This window comes from Schistocerca piceifrons, chromosome 2 (genome assembly GCF_021461385.2).
Source record: "Schistocerca piceifrons isolate TAMUIC-IGC-003096 chromosome 2, iqSchPice1.1, whole genome shotgun sequence".
Taxonomy (NCBI): Eukaryota; Metazoa; Arthropoda; class Insecta; order Orthoptera; family Acrididae; genus Schistocerca; species Schistocerca piceifrons.
In genome coordinates, this window is record NC_060139.1 from 730,476,036 (window position 1) to 730,489,531 (window position 13,496).

Genomic DNA, 13,496 nt, shown 5'->3' on the forward strand with positions numbered 1-13,496 from the left:
AGAATCAAATATTGAATGAAAAATTCTGCACAATGAAAATACAAAGCAGAGCAGATGCTAGGAAAATGAAGCAAATCAAGCAAAACAACAAAAATTATGCTAAACTGAGATTAGTGGAACACTGATGGAGCAGTGTGTGTATTTATGTAAGGGTTAGGGGGATATGCAGTTACACATTATCATATCAAACACTGAGCATGCCCAGTAAGAGATCAGCTAGTAACACATACAACAAAGTAAAAGTCTCTTAAGTTTATTATGGTTCGCACTACAGTCACAACTGAGTAAGATCACAGAACAACCTTTTCCATACGTAATGCACACTCTTTAATTAATGGTGTATTGACAACACAGTTAACGGAGTTAACAGTTATAGTGTAAGAACCATGTATATATATTTCTTTCTTTATATCAACAGCAGTCAAACCATTTATCTTTGAGAGCAATTTTATTCGAAAACAAAAATGGAATCATTTGCTTACCATGAGCTATCTAAAATAGGCCTCTTAACTCTGGTTATATCACAGTGAAAAACAGTTTGATCAGTACACAGTGTCAAGATCTGATTTCAGAAGAAAATCATAATAAAAATAACATTAATTCCTTCAGAAAATATAGTAACTGACACATAAGGCAATGAAAATAACTGTTCCAAGATTAACATTTTACTTTGAGAAAGGTGTTTGCAATATCTCAATAAGGTTACGTCTGTTTGTACTTATTTGCAGTACTACTGCACAAAGGCAATAGGTTTGGAAAAAGACTTTCCTGTACAATACAAGATTTTCTGCAACCAACCTTCGAATAAAAAATGTGCACTTTCTGCAAAGTCACAGGTAACAAAGCGCCAGGCACTTAAAACATCAATTGCATATGTAATAAGACATCCAAAATATATGCTCCAAAAATACTGTAAAACATTCACAACGCCAAAGCTTGTGTCAAATGCCATACAATATAAATGTCAAATGAATAGTATGTTAGAGATTCACATTACCAATAATTTACTATAAAGAATATTCACTGTTTCAGTTACATTTACATCAATTCATGTCAACAGTGAAACCAATGAAATCAATTTCAAAAGCATACTAGTGCCTGCACAGACATAATCAAAATTCATTTTCTTATCACTCAAATTCTGAAATAAGGTTTTTAAACATCTTCTGTCCTATGCTGAAAGACAAAGCTCACTGCTCTGGTTGATGCAGTGGTCGAAAATTAAGTGCAGCACTGTTGATGCAGAATCTTCTTCCCGTGGGCTTTGGTCCATCGTTGAAGACATGGCCCAGATGAGCTCCACAGTTGGCACAGGTCACCTCAGTACGCACCATGCCTGGGTTTGCGACCAATAACAGAAGGTTGCCCCCAACTGTAGTGGTTTGCAGTTCGGAGGGAGGTATAGGCAGGCAGGCAGAAAACAAGCACAGACAGAAGAAGGTTAGAAAACCCAACCACCAGTTACAGTTTGCTCAAAGGGCAACCAAAACTGGGAAGACATTACACAGGCTGTAAGTAAAATTACTTTTCTTTTGGTAATAACCAATCTGACGAGGATGCAATTTTCAAAAAGATAAAGATTTTACATGGGAGTAATATTATACAGTATTTCTCAGCAGAATTTAATATGTATCTGGTCAATAAATATTTTGCACTGAAATTTTGATTGCATGTTAAGTTAGTTGCACATGCAGTTTATTCTGTGTGCTATTATACAGAAAGATACTCCATGTTATTTTGATAAGTGTAGTGACATGAAATCTCAGTTATAGGGAAGTAAGTCAACTTGCAACTAGTGGTTTGTTTCAGTAACAAAAAAAGAAACAAAAGGAAAATGCATGCACCAGGTTATGCACAAAGGTCAGGCATAATGTGAAACACGCACATTTAAAGGGGACACACAGGGTAAACCACAAACATGCGTTCTAATTAGACAAACATTGCTGAAGACCAATTGCCAACAAAGATTAGCAACACTGCCTGTTTTGAAAACAAAACTTTGTTGTGTCTGATCAGCCAGTTATGTATTTGTCTCTGCAATATTTAACTGTCAATCAGCAGCCCTGGTGACACTGAAACGGTTTCATTTATAGTAAGTAACATGATACTTAGGCAAAATTGACTAATGGAGTAATTTCAAATCCTCCATAAATAAGCAGTTTCAGTTCCAATAAATTATAAAAAACATTTATTCATTTCTTAGCTGTCTACAGTCAATAGAGATGCTCAGTTGGAAAAGAACAAGGGAGAACAATGATCAGAACTTTGTCGAAGAATTGATCCAAACTTTTGCCTGATGAGTTTTAAGGGGATATGTACCAAGAAGAGTGGACAGATATCTGAAACCCCCAAGTCTATCACTTTTACTACTGCATAATCTCTCGCAGTATAGCAGTGTGAGCACTCAATAAAGGAAACTAAATATGGATTCCAATTCTCTAGTTCATTCTACTACATTACTGTAGCACTTATGACTCCCCAGGGGTTAAAAGTTGCACCCTCACAAAATGAAGTAAAAAAATTGTATGGACAGTTGTTTAAGAATTGTGTTTCAACTTGTACGCTGCTGTGATCTCTGTATCAGCCACTGCAGACACACACAGGGATCCTATACATTTCTTACTGTAGTGGCTGCTGATAACTTTTACAGCATTGCATGAACAGTAATAATAATAATAGGATCATCATTTGCAGCATAAATCTCATCTATTGAAACTAAGTGTACAATGTAGAAAACTTAAAAATACATGAAGTACTGAAAATAATCCCAACCAAAACAAAGATAAATGAGCAGCCAAACAGAAATTTCTAGGATCATCCATAGTACAAAAACTATTTCATAAGTGTGCTGCTCAATATTGAACTGTAATAAATATTATACAATAGGCTAAAATGTATTTGGTTGAAAAGCTCTCTTGGAGGTCCAGCCCACTTTACTTGGTAACACTGATTAATCAGCATCAGTTCTGAATGCCTGTGCTGTTGACACAAAATTACTGAAATTCCATGCCATAAGACCCAAGAAATATTGCAGAATGCAGGTGAATGTAGAATGAGTATGACACTATGCATATATTGTGCCCAACAGAAAGCGGTAATTCACCACTATGCTCAGCTTTTAGAATTTTTTCACTACATACACAGCTACATCAATCCTCCAATTATCAATAGTAACTAAATCTTTCAGGTATTTCTGTTTTACGAAGACTTGTGTGGCTTACAACATCCACAAAATTTTTTGGCTCTAAAGTTTGAAGAAACCTCTTTTTTCTTCTCAATAAGGAAAGGACGATTTAGGGCTGAGTGGTATAACTGCACCCCAATTTATAGACTAACACTAACGACAAATTTTAAAAAAATCTGGCGGAGTATCAAAAAACACAAAACTGAAGATCTCATTGATGAAAACTGTAAGGTAATGTCTACAATAAAGAGAAAGAACCTGATATCTGATTACTAGATTAGTGATCAAAGTCTTGAGCACATCATATTGTACAAGTATTTAGGAGTAATACTCAGAAGCAATATGACATGTGACTAGCATGTGAAATTCAGTATTAGTAAACGTCAATAAAGACAATTTGAAACAGCCTGGAAGATGAAAACTGAGTCCTGGATTGAGACTAGAATTCTGAATCTGGAGGAAGTAAAGCTGTGAATACGGGTCGCAAGTTGTGCTTGAGTCACTCGGTTGGTAGAGCACCTGCCCACACAAAGCAAGGTCCCAAGTTCAGCCTTGGTCCAGCATACAGTTTTAATCTGCCAGGAAGTTCCATATCAGTGAACACTCTGCTGCAGAGAGAAAATTTCATTCTGGAAACAACAGATTTGTTGGAAAGATTCTGGGAAAATGAACACATCTGCAAGGTAATTGCATAAAAGACGCTCGTGCTACCAGTTCTAGTGTACAGTTCCAGTATTTGGAGTCATCAACTAGGTAGACAACAAACATCAAACCAATTCAGAGACGTGCTGCTAGAATCTTAACAGGTATATATAGCCCATACAGAAGTGTTATAGAGATGCTCAAGGAACTTAAATAGGAGTTCTAGGAAGAACGGTGAAAGTTCTGTTAGGTAACTTTAGAGAAAGTGTATTGATACAGAAAGTGTGACTATTGTGCTGTGACTATTGTATATCTCCTGTAGGAATCCTAAGAGTAAGATGAGAAAGATTAGGGAACAAAGAGACTCATTTAGAAATTTATTTTTTCCACAATTTGATGCTCGATATTGAAATATTTTGTAACAATTTTTTTGTAGATATGTGAAAATATGAGAAACATTACCAACATTTCTTCAACCATGTCAGTAATATCATCGTCCATCCAAACTGATATTAAAGCACATTAATCAAGGTTGTACAGGATATGAAATGCGTATGCAGTTGAGAAGAATGGAGAGGGCAGATAGTGAAAAGGGGAAGCGAGGAGAGGGACACAGGCTTTTGTTTCCATACATGATGTGCAGAAACATTAAACTCAATAATGAATAGGAATCAAAATATCAGTAAAAGTATTCACTTTTCTGTTAGTTGATGTATATTCCTTCCAGTCCCTGTATTACCAATTTTGTCCTTTTTCTTTTTTTCCATGTACAGAGAGAGGAACGTGACTGTCCATACAAAGCTGTGTCATTCACAATGCATTTCCTGATAAACAGTTCATGTGCCAATATCCTGGGGGGCGTTTCATACTTTTTATAAACTTAAGTCTAGAAGGTTATGACAAAGGCTCAGGGTGTCTGATCTACAAGGTCCTAGAGCATTCTTCAAAAGAAACAGGCTATGTACCAAGATACAGATAACATCTGCCTTTGTTCCCATGTTCATTTTTCCAAACACAATACAAAATCTTATTTATCTACACTAACGCATAATGGTCTTTTACACTACGGAATAACATACATCTCAAGTACAGAATGAACGATAATAATGGTGCATCAACAATAACTTTGGAAAGAGCAGTCTGAATGTTTCTAGTCACACTTAGAACATCTGCTCAGTCTGCACCAACCAGAGGAATCTGTTTAAGTATTGTTTCGTGTTAACAGCTCCAGAAAATTCCGCAAGATGACATTAAGTATGACTTACATAACATCGATCAAAAGATAGTACAATTATAGTTTCAAATGAAACAACACAAAATGCCGGACAAACAGCATATTTTATACAAAGTATAACTCAGGTTCTTTTGATGATTTCTAAAAATGAAGCAATGTGGAAAAAATGCATTTCATTCAAAACAAAATCAACTTAAGATCTACTTCAATTTAAGTCACTGGACATGTAGTGGTGATGTGTCATGCTGCTTCTTGCATCTATTAGATCCTGGATTTTCTATTGTTTGATGGAACTAGATTTTCAGTGTCAAAAGCATCACAAAATGACTAGGGTGTAATTTGACAGTATGCAGTTTCAAAAGTATGGACAAAAAATTTCTTCTAATTTAGATGAGTATCCAGATAAGCAGCTCAGGAGTTCCTTTCAGGCCCTTGACAGAGCTAATACAATGGAAAGATGAAAAATACCAAATAGTCACAGTTCTTCAATTAAATGTCACCCTTTCAATACCTTACAGCCCGCAGATGTACAAAAACAACTCAAGGAAAGTTAAGTGCATAACAGACCATGAAATCTGAAAAAAGACAAAATAAGAAACCACCACCTCCAATGTCTTCAGTTTCCATTCCTCTCTAACATGCATTTTCTCCTCCAATTCTATAATCACATACAGCTTCTATGCCAGCACCCATTAAGAATCCCATCTGTGAAGTGACAAGTATTAAAACATTCTCATGTGTATACATACACTCTTTACCAACTTTGGTCAGTAGCATCACAAAGCAAGTTGTTTGTCAACTGTGGCAATAAGTGTGAAGAATTACTTGGCAGTTCTATGGTATACTTATCAGTTATGTCAACACCAAAAATATAACCACTAAAAAGGTTTTGCACACCAGTAAGTTATAATAAAATTTGTTTACATAACAAGGAACATGCAGGACTATGACCATACATAATGATAATAGTTGGCATAACACTGTTAAAAAATAATCTAATTTTACTACTTTAAGATATGTACTGGCAAAAAGGTGCATATCACATACAGTGCTTATGAAAACAGTATGTACATCAATGAAAGAAAACCACATGTCAATTCTTTTATGTTAATCAGAAATGTCTTAGAAAAATAATGACTGTCCTCTGGGAATCAAGTAATTAATGAACCCACTAGGATAAACCTACAATGTTTCAGCATTATGCAATTTCTGTTACTCTTAGACCACTTCACCTGTGAATTTTATTCCAGCTCTATTACAAATATCCTCAATTCAAAGTATAATATGCATATAATTTCGCTAGCATACGAGACTTATGAGGTGGCATATTATCTTACTGAAAATATTTCCATTAAGGTTAAAGCAGCAATGCACGTCAATGGTCTCCGACAAACAATTAACTTCCTAAGGCTATGTTATGGCAAATCTCCATATCACTACTGTCGCCTGGTTTGAGCACAGCTGTCTGTATGTTTTCCATATGCTTGGCAGTCCACCAATATCAGCACAGTTTCTTCAAAAGAGCCACAATCATTCTGTCATTCACAAAGATTGAGCTGCTGTTACGTTACAACAAACAATAGCAAATAAAAGTCATTTACTTACAATAGCACAAATCAATTGCCTTGCAAGCAAGAGATTCTCATTTTTTAAATATGGTCACAGAAACTTGTGGCAGAATGTAAATAACTTATGAGTGAAGGTAATGTGTACACACACTGTCGGCACGATGCAGCTACACAAGTGTGTGTGGCTGCATACGTATGTGGATGCATACACAAGCACAACTCAAAATACGATTTGTTCAAAAACAAGCAAAATTTCCAGTCTTGTTTATGTGCATGTCAATGACTCAATTCGTCTTCAATATGGCAAGTTGTTATCTTTACTTTTACATCATTCTTCAAATAATGATCTATGCTATGTGAGGGAGCAAGATTTCAGGTTAGGATACTTTATCCATGTTCACAGAAGTTTTTAAATAACACCCTGCAATATGACACACCCCCACCCCACATGGATGTCAAGAGAAGTGTGTGGTACCTTTCCATGGAATGACTGTGGGTACAGAAAAGTGACTGATATTTTTAGAACTATTTTTTTTTTAAAGTAGAATGTATGGGTAAATTTTTCTGGATTTTTTACATTAATGCATTATATTGGAGCTTTTCAATCATCAGCTGAACCAGATGAAAAGGTGTGTGTGTGAGTATGAAAGCAATGATGTATGCAAAAGATTTAAGTACGTAATTTGGAATTCAGAGGCTGTTTGCATCCCAACAACTATCTATTCCAAGCCTGTAGTGCAATTATTCCCCTGTAGTGCAATTATTCCCCTGTAGTGCAATTATTCCCGATAAAGTGATGTACTAGCTATACATGTGTGTTGTTAAGTCCAACAACAAAAACATTTGTACGTGGCACAATAAAATATTGAACAGTTAATTATAATATGGCGCTGTGGTTAAGCTAACTTTGAAATCTGAGCTACAGTTGTTAAAAAAATTCTTGTCTGTTTGCTCAGCAATTTTCTACATGCTGAGTCATCTTTTCTCAAGGTATGGAATGTATTCAATCCAATATTTTGCACTACTTTAGGACCTAAAAATTCCTTGGATACAACTGAATCACCAATTTCATATGACCACACTGATTTATCAAACATGTACTGGAACTATTAAGCAACCAAGGTGCCAAACTTCAACTACTGGAAGATGCAATGCAGCTTGGTTCTTGTTTTTTATTAAACCTTCCAGTAAACACATGACAGTAAAGCAGAATACAATGAAAATGCTGAAGCCTTTTTTATTTGTCATTGTGTCTTCTTTCCAAGAGACAAATTGCAATCCGTAAGTCACCAGTGCACAATGGAGAACTTAACTTCTTGTTTCTTCAACATGTTTCACAAATATCTGATCAGATAGTTACCAATTTAACAAAACTTATTCAACCAATTCCTTAATACAGTCCTGTCAGTCCAGCTAGGAACATCACAAAGAAATAGGGATGAAATGTGACATTCATCAATAGACTGTTTCGTCAGAACAAAAGTGTAAAGGATATGCTCCACAAATTCCAGTGGGACACTTTGGTAAAGATAATGTGGTATTACAGACAGGCTTATTCTCAAAACATTGACTGTGGGCATATCATAAGAACCCACAATAAATATTATCTCCTCCACTGCACATAACAACAATAACATTATATTACAATATCATTCCCACATATCCTCTGTATGTAAGTCTAATAGAAGGGACAGAGAATGATACTGGTTCAGTACGTACCTTTAACCACACTCTACACAACGTGTGATGGAATACAGATGTAGATAAAGTTTACTGAAGTTTTCATACCCCTTTTATCACATTTTTAGCTACAATTTTCCAAATAACTTAACACAATAATTACAAGTAATGACTTTACTAAACGATTACCTGACGGAAAATTTTTCAAGTTTTTTGTTTATGATTCTTCTCTTTGGTGTCTAATATTTTAGCAATGTTAGTAAGTAATTTCCATAGGCTAGTGAGCTACTGCAGTTATCTTCTGTTAGCACTCCACTTTAGCCATTGGCTTTAATTAGCTGACTATGTCTGCTAACAAGACAGTCTGTTAATTACAATACAGTAAAGCAATGGTTGTCTCAAGCAGCTGGGGATGGGGATACTAGGATAACTGATTTTATGGGTAAAATACTGGTGTTCTTAGGAGCATGAAACAAAAAGTAACAATTGAACACAAGACTGTACATTTTTATTTTGTATCACACCTCTCAGAAGCAACACAATGGACTACACAGCCCAGTTTGAAAAGTCCAAAATGGCCATTCCATTAGAATTACAGTCACCTAAAAGTCGAAATTACGTTTTTGCATTAGATTTGAGGTTTTGTGCCACCGAATATCCAACATTTTAAAGGGAGCAATTGGCACAGACAAGGGCGATTATTTCATCACTCGTTGATGCTCAACAGCTGGGGTCCTAAACGTTATATTCATTCAAGACAGTCTTGAATAATTTCCTGGTCTCGTTCTAAGTCCTAAAGATAATTTAATCAGCCCAGCCAGTTTAGATACAAAGCACCTGTCTGGTGTGGCTCTGCAGTTCTAATGATGGACTCGCCAGAACAAACCAATTACTAACTTAGTTCTGTGTCTAAATTGTGCTCTTCTATCACTTCCATCAATTTTTTGTGTACACTTAAATTTTCACTGCCAAGTATGTTCACAAATTTTGTAATGGCATCGCTATTCTTTTTAATATAGTTATTATTCCATTTCCAACAACCCACTGTCAAGCTAAGCTTGGTCCACTAATACCTTTCGTTAACTCATCTATATGTTTCTAACACACCAGTAACAACCTGTTTACCTTTAGTTACCAACAGCAGCTCACTCTGTTACAAGCAGAGGTTCAGACATCAACACGGAACAGATACAACGGTGGTTGGAGGAGGAAAGGACAAGGGAGGGAGGGGACTGCTGAAACGGCCAGTCCAGCACCAGCAGAACTTGCACATGGCACATTGTGCAATTTGAATTTCCTAATCGGAGTACTATTACTTAACCAATATTCAAGTTTATCAGTATTAGATAATCAATGCTGTTCCATATATGAAATATCACTATAGCGTCAGCAAACTGACAGACAAGTGAAAACTCCAATGGAACTTAAAAAAATATGACTACACTCCAATGGAACTTAAAAAATCTGACTACCTGACTGGTGTAAGAGTCTCAACAACTTGACAATCATTCTACATAATGAACTGTTCCATGTAAAATTAATTAAAAACCATATTTTGCTTACTTAACGAAACTGACTGTTCATGTGTTCATCGTTGAGTAGAAAAGTATTCATTGCTCAAAAACATATAATCAGAATAATTGCTGGAGCCCACCCACGGTCATCCTGCTGACATCTATTTAAGGATCTAGGGATCCTCGCAGTATATATAATCACTTATGAAATTTGATGTTAATAATCCAACCCAGTTCAAAAGTAATAGCAGTGTGCATAGCTATAACACCAGGAGAAAGGATGATCTTCACTATGCAGGGTTAAATCTGACTTTGGCACAGAAAGGGGTAAATTATGCTGCCACAGAAGTCTTTGGTCACCTACCAAACAGCATCAAAAGCCTGGCAGACAGCCAACTAACATTTAAAAATAAATTAAAAGAATTTCTAGATGACAACTCCTTCTACTCATTGGCTGAATTTTTAGATATAAATTAAGATGGGGAAAAAAAACTTAAACATTAGTGTCATGCAATATTTTGTGTAATGTAATATACTGTACAGACATCTTTTAATAACCTGGACACTTTCCACATCATTACAAAGTGTCGTATTCATGATCTATGGAACAAGTATTAATCTAATCTAAAAGGTGACCTTTTCTTCCCTCAAGTACAGCCTTGCGGCAAGGGAATTTTTTGAAAAATCACAGGCTTCCAAGCAGCTCAAATGGTTCAAACTTCATGAACTGTTAACAAAGTGTTTCCCAGTCATCACCAAGTGGCAGCTACTGAGCGTTCTGTAGTTGACAGGCCCTTATTTATGTAGCTGTGCTTGATCATGTCACTTGTTTTTAGTCAACTATGATGTAACTGTGTTTTCATTGATGTCCACTCCACTCAGACCCCACTTGTCATTGAAATTACACAAGTATGATAACATAGCCACATATAGGAACACTGCTATCGAAGACAGACCACTGGTTGGTTACAAGTTAACACTGACTGGGATTTTGATCCATTTTATGCAACTGGAGACCAAAGTTCCTAAGTTTTATTACCTTTACGTAGGCCATACTAAAACATTAATAAAATCTGTATCCTAAAACTCTGTTTTAAGGCAAAGGAAAAAATTCTTCACCTTCTGTTTACCCCTTTTCTTGAGTATCTGATCAAGGCAGAAAAGCATCAGAAGTCATATATCATATGTCAAGCGTAATTCATGAATTATGTTTTTGTGAGCATCTTTTTGATAAGCACTGTATATCATTACGATTAATTCAGCTATAAAATCAATATACTGTTAATTCATACACTGCACAAGAAGTATAACACAAACATACCATGAGATGTGTCCTTAGTAAGCTTAACTTTGCCTTGGTTTATAACATCATTAAATGCTGGCCACCCACAGCCAGATTCAAATTTTGTATCTGATGAAAATAGGTCCTCATTGCAAACAACACAGCTGTATGTTCCAGCATCTGTAGTTTTATTGTACTTGCCCGTAAATGCCCTGTAAGGAGTTTCAGCTGATACAAAAATTTGTAACTTCACCAACCATCCATAATTGATGACTTCTCGATTATACTGCCAGGTAGCAGTGTCTATATAGGATTACATTTCAACAATGTGACTCGTTATCAACAGATGCATAATCGCATACTATAAGGCACTAAAATGCATTAGGATGTCGAAGAAAATACTGGCACTAGCACACTGCAACCTGACTGTTCAACGAGAAATTCTGAAATCAGTAAAATGATGAGAAAACACAGAACATCAGTAATCACAATAACATAGGCTATGGACTCAAATTTAAAAATCATAAAATATTTTCGAAACACGAATATTTTCCCAGTGAAACAAAAAAGTTTAAAAGACAAAAGTAAGGAGCATTATTTGTAGCCAATTACAATGCATCCATTTGTGAGTGTATTCCCTTTGGTCTCCTGTAATACTTCAAACAACACATAGGCCTAAGGGTATCGTAATCCACGACCACAAGACAAGATTTGGAAAACATTACAATGCTCAAACCAAATAGCTTTAGTGCTGTAAAAATGATTAATATTAAGTTTCTGTATATTTTGCTGTTAATTAAAATCACTGCAACTCACAGTTTGCTAGCAAATCGGGAGGCACTAATGAGAAAATTTCTCCGACAGGAGGTACAGTTACAAATTCACAAAGCAACAGACATTGCTTTGCCATATCCCCTGTAGTCCACTGCTACACATTCTTATCAACTTCATAAACTAATCACTGATACAACAACCATTTCCTCAACATTATTTTCGTACCCTACAGCTATCTTTCCATTACAGGTAAGCAGTGTTCTGTATTTGATGATGGAAAATCAATTAAAATTCCTTTGCCATGACACTAATGATGAATGCAACAATCTTACCAATTTGAAGTCCATTGTTGATGCAGTGCCCTAAACTCATACTGTACGCCGTTTCCCTGACTTCCGCAACATTTTTTTTTTCTTTATTTATCAAAACAGTGTAGGCTGCTCAGTATTGACTATCAGCAGTTCTTACTCATAGCCTGAGACACTTTCGTGACACGAAATATGGACGTTGAATTTGACGTTGCCATTGCACCAACACAAGTCTAAATGTGAAAAGTAATCTCCAGAATTTCATTATGTAAGGCGCCCTTATGTCACTCCCATTTCACAGAAAGCAGCGCGTCTTTACTTTCAAGAGGTTTCATTGCTTTCGCAGTACGCAACCGACGTTAAAAAAACAATTTCATTCTCGGCGTTGGTATAAACAAGTTTCTAGCTTCTCTCTGTAGTGTTAAAAATGTCAGACTAAAGACAACAACGCTGGTGTTGTGTGGTTACAACAATGACATTCACCGACTCTACACTACGCTCGTATAATATAAGCAACAGAAAGTGTTAGCATACTACGAATAATGTGAATCTGGATTCAGATTATTACATTTTATGGAGTCATATGAACAAAATAGGTTGCGGGCAACGTTAAGCTGCCTGAGCGTAGTGCGTATCTCGTCACAACTGTTGCAGCTATACCTTTCTGTTCCTTTTTCTTGAGTAACATAATACTGCATTGGTGTCAAACGCTTTTTAAGTTCTTCTTTGCTGTAAGGTCCCTTGCCACTATCTGCCATAATACTGTCGTCTGCCGCAAGCCTCGCAGTTACTTTCTTGCGAGCGGCTGATCACTCCTGAAAACTGCCCACAAAATTTATATCCACACATGCATACAATCACCACCTTCAAGAAAAGCCCTAATTATGTATTCAACAAACGTTCTATCTTTGTCCTCTTTCCCATATTAGGGATGAATATCTTAATACAACTCCTGCAAGTTGAGGTTAGAAAATGTCGATGCATTGTATCGAGATATCGGCATACCCAACTCGTCGATAGAACATGATCATACTGTACAGAAAGCACACAGTGTTTCCACAGGCAGCAAAAATTGCAAATGCTTCTACATCCACGTCTACGTCAACATCTACATTTATACTCTAAAATCCACTGTGAGGTGCATGTCATGTTGTACGTTCCATTATACCAATTATTATAGCTTTCTCCTTTTCCATTCACATGGGGATCCCGACAATGATGATTGCTTAAATACCTCTGTGTGTGCTGTAGGGTACAACAGGTTAATTGTAAACCGAGGGTAAGTGTAAACAAAAATTTAATACTGCCCG

At 36.1% G+C, this 13,496-nt stretch overlaps 1 protein-coding gene across 2 annotated transcripts; it reads right to left on the reverse strand.

Annotated features, from left to right (window-relative positions):
* Positions 1-237: 237 nt before the first annotated feature.
* Positions 238-13,182, reverse strand: LOC124776598 (methionine-R-sulfoxide reductase B1-like). 2 transcript variants are annotated; one of them, XM_047251665.1, is made up of 4 exons: positions 13,086-13,182; positions 12,847-13,008; positions 11,144-11,316; positions 238-1,372 (listed from the first exon to the last, which is right to left on the reverse strand). In XM_047251665.1, the coding sequence occupies exons 2-4, from the start codon at positions 12,942-12,944 to the stop codon at positions 1,191-1,193; spliced, it is 453 nt and encodes a 150-aa protein (XP_047107621.1). In that variant the 5' UTR covers positions 12,945-13,008; positions 13,086-13,182; the 3' UTR covers positions 238-1,190. The 2 variants fall into 2 exon arrangements, with proteins under 2 accessions (XP_047107621.1, XP_047107622.1); XM_047251666.1 differs by having other exon boundaries at positions 238-1,336; positions 12,847-13,155.
* Positions 13,183-13,496: the final 314 nt, after the last annotated feature.

Coding starts and splice junctions, on each gene's coding strand:
- LOC124776598 (XM_047251665.1), bottom strand. CDS start 12,944: ATGGCAGATAGTGGCAAGGGACCTTACAGCAAAGAAGAACTTAAAAAG. Junction 11,317..12,846: donor CAAGAAAAAGGAACAGAAAG/GTATAGCTGCAA, acceptor AACTCCTTACAG/GGCATTTACGGGCAAGTACA. Junction 1,373..11,143: donor TACTAAGGACACATCTCATG/GTATGTTTGTGT, acceptor AAACCACTACAG/TTGGGGGCAACCTTCTGTTA.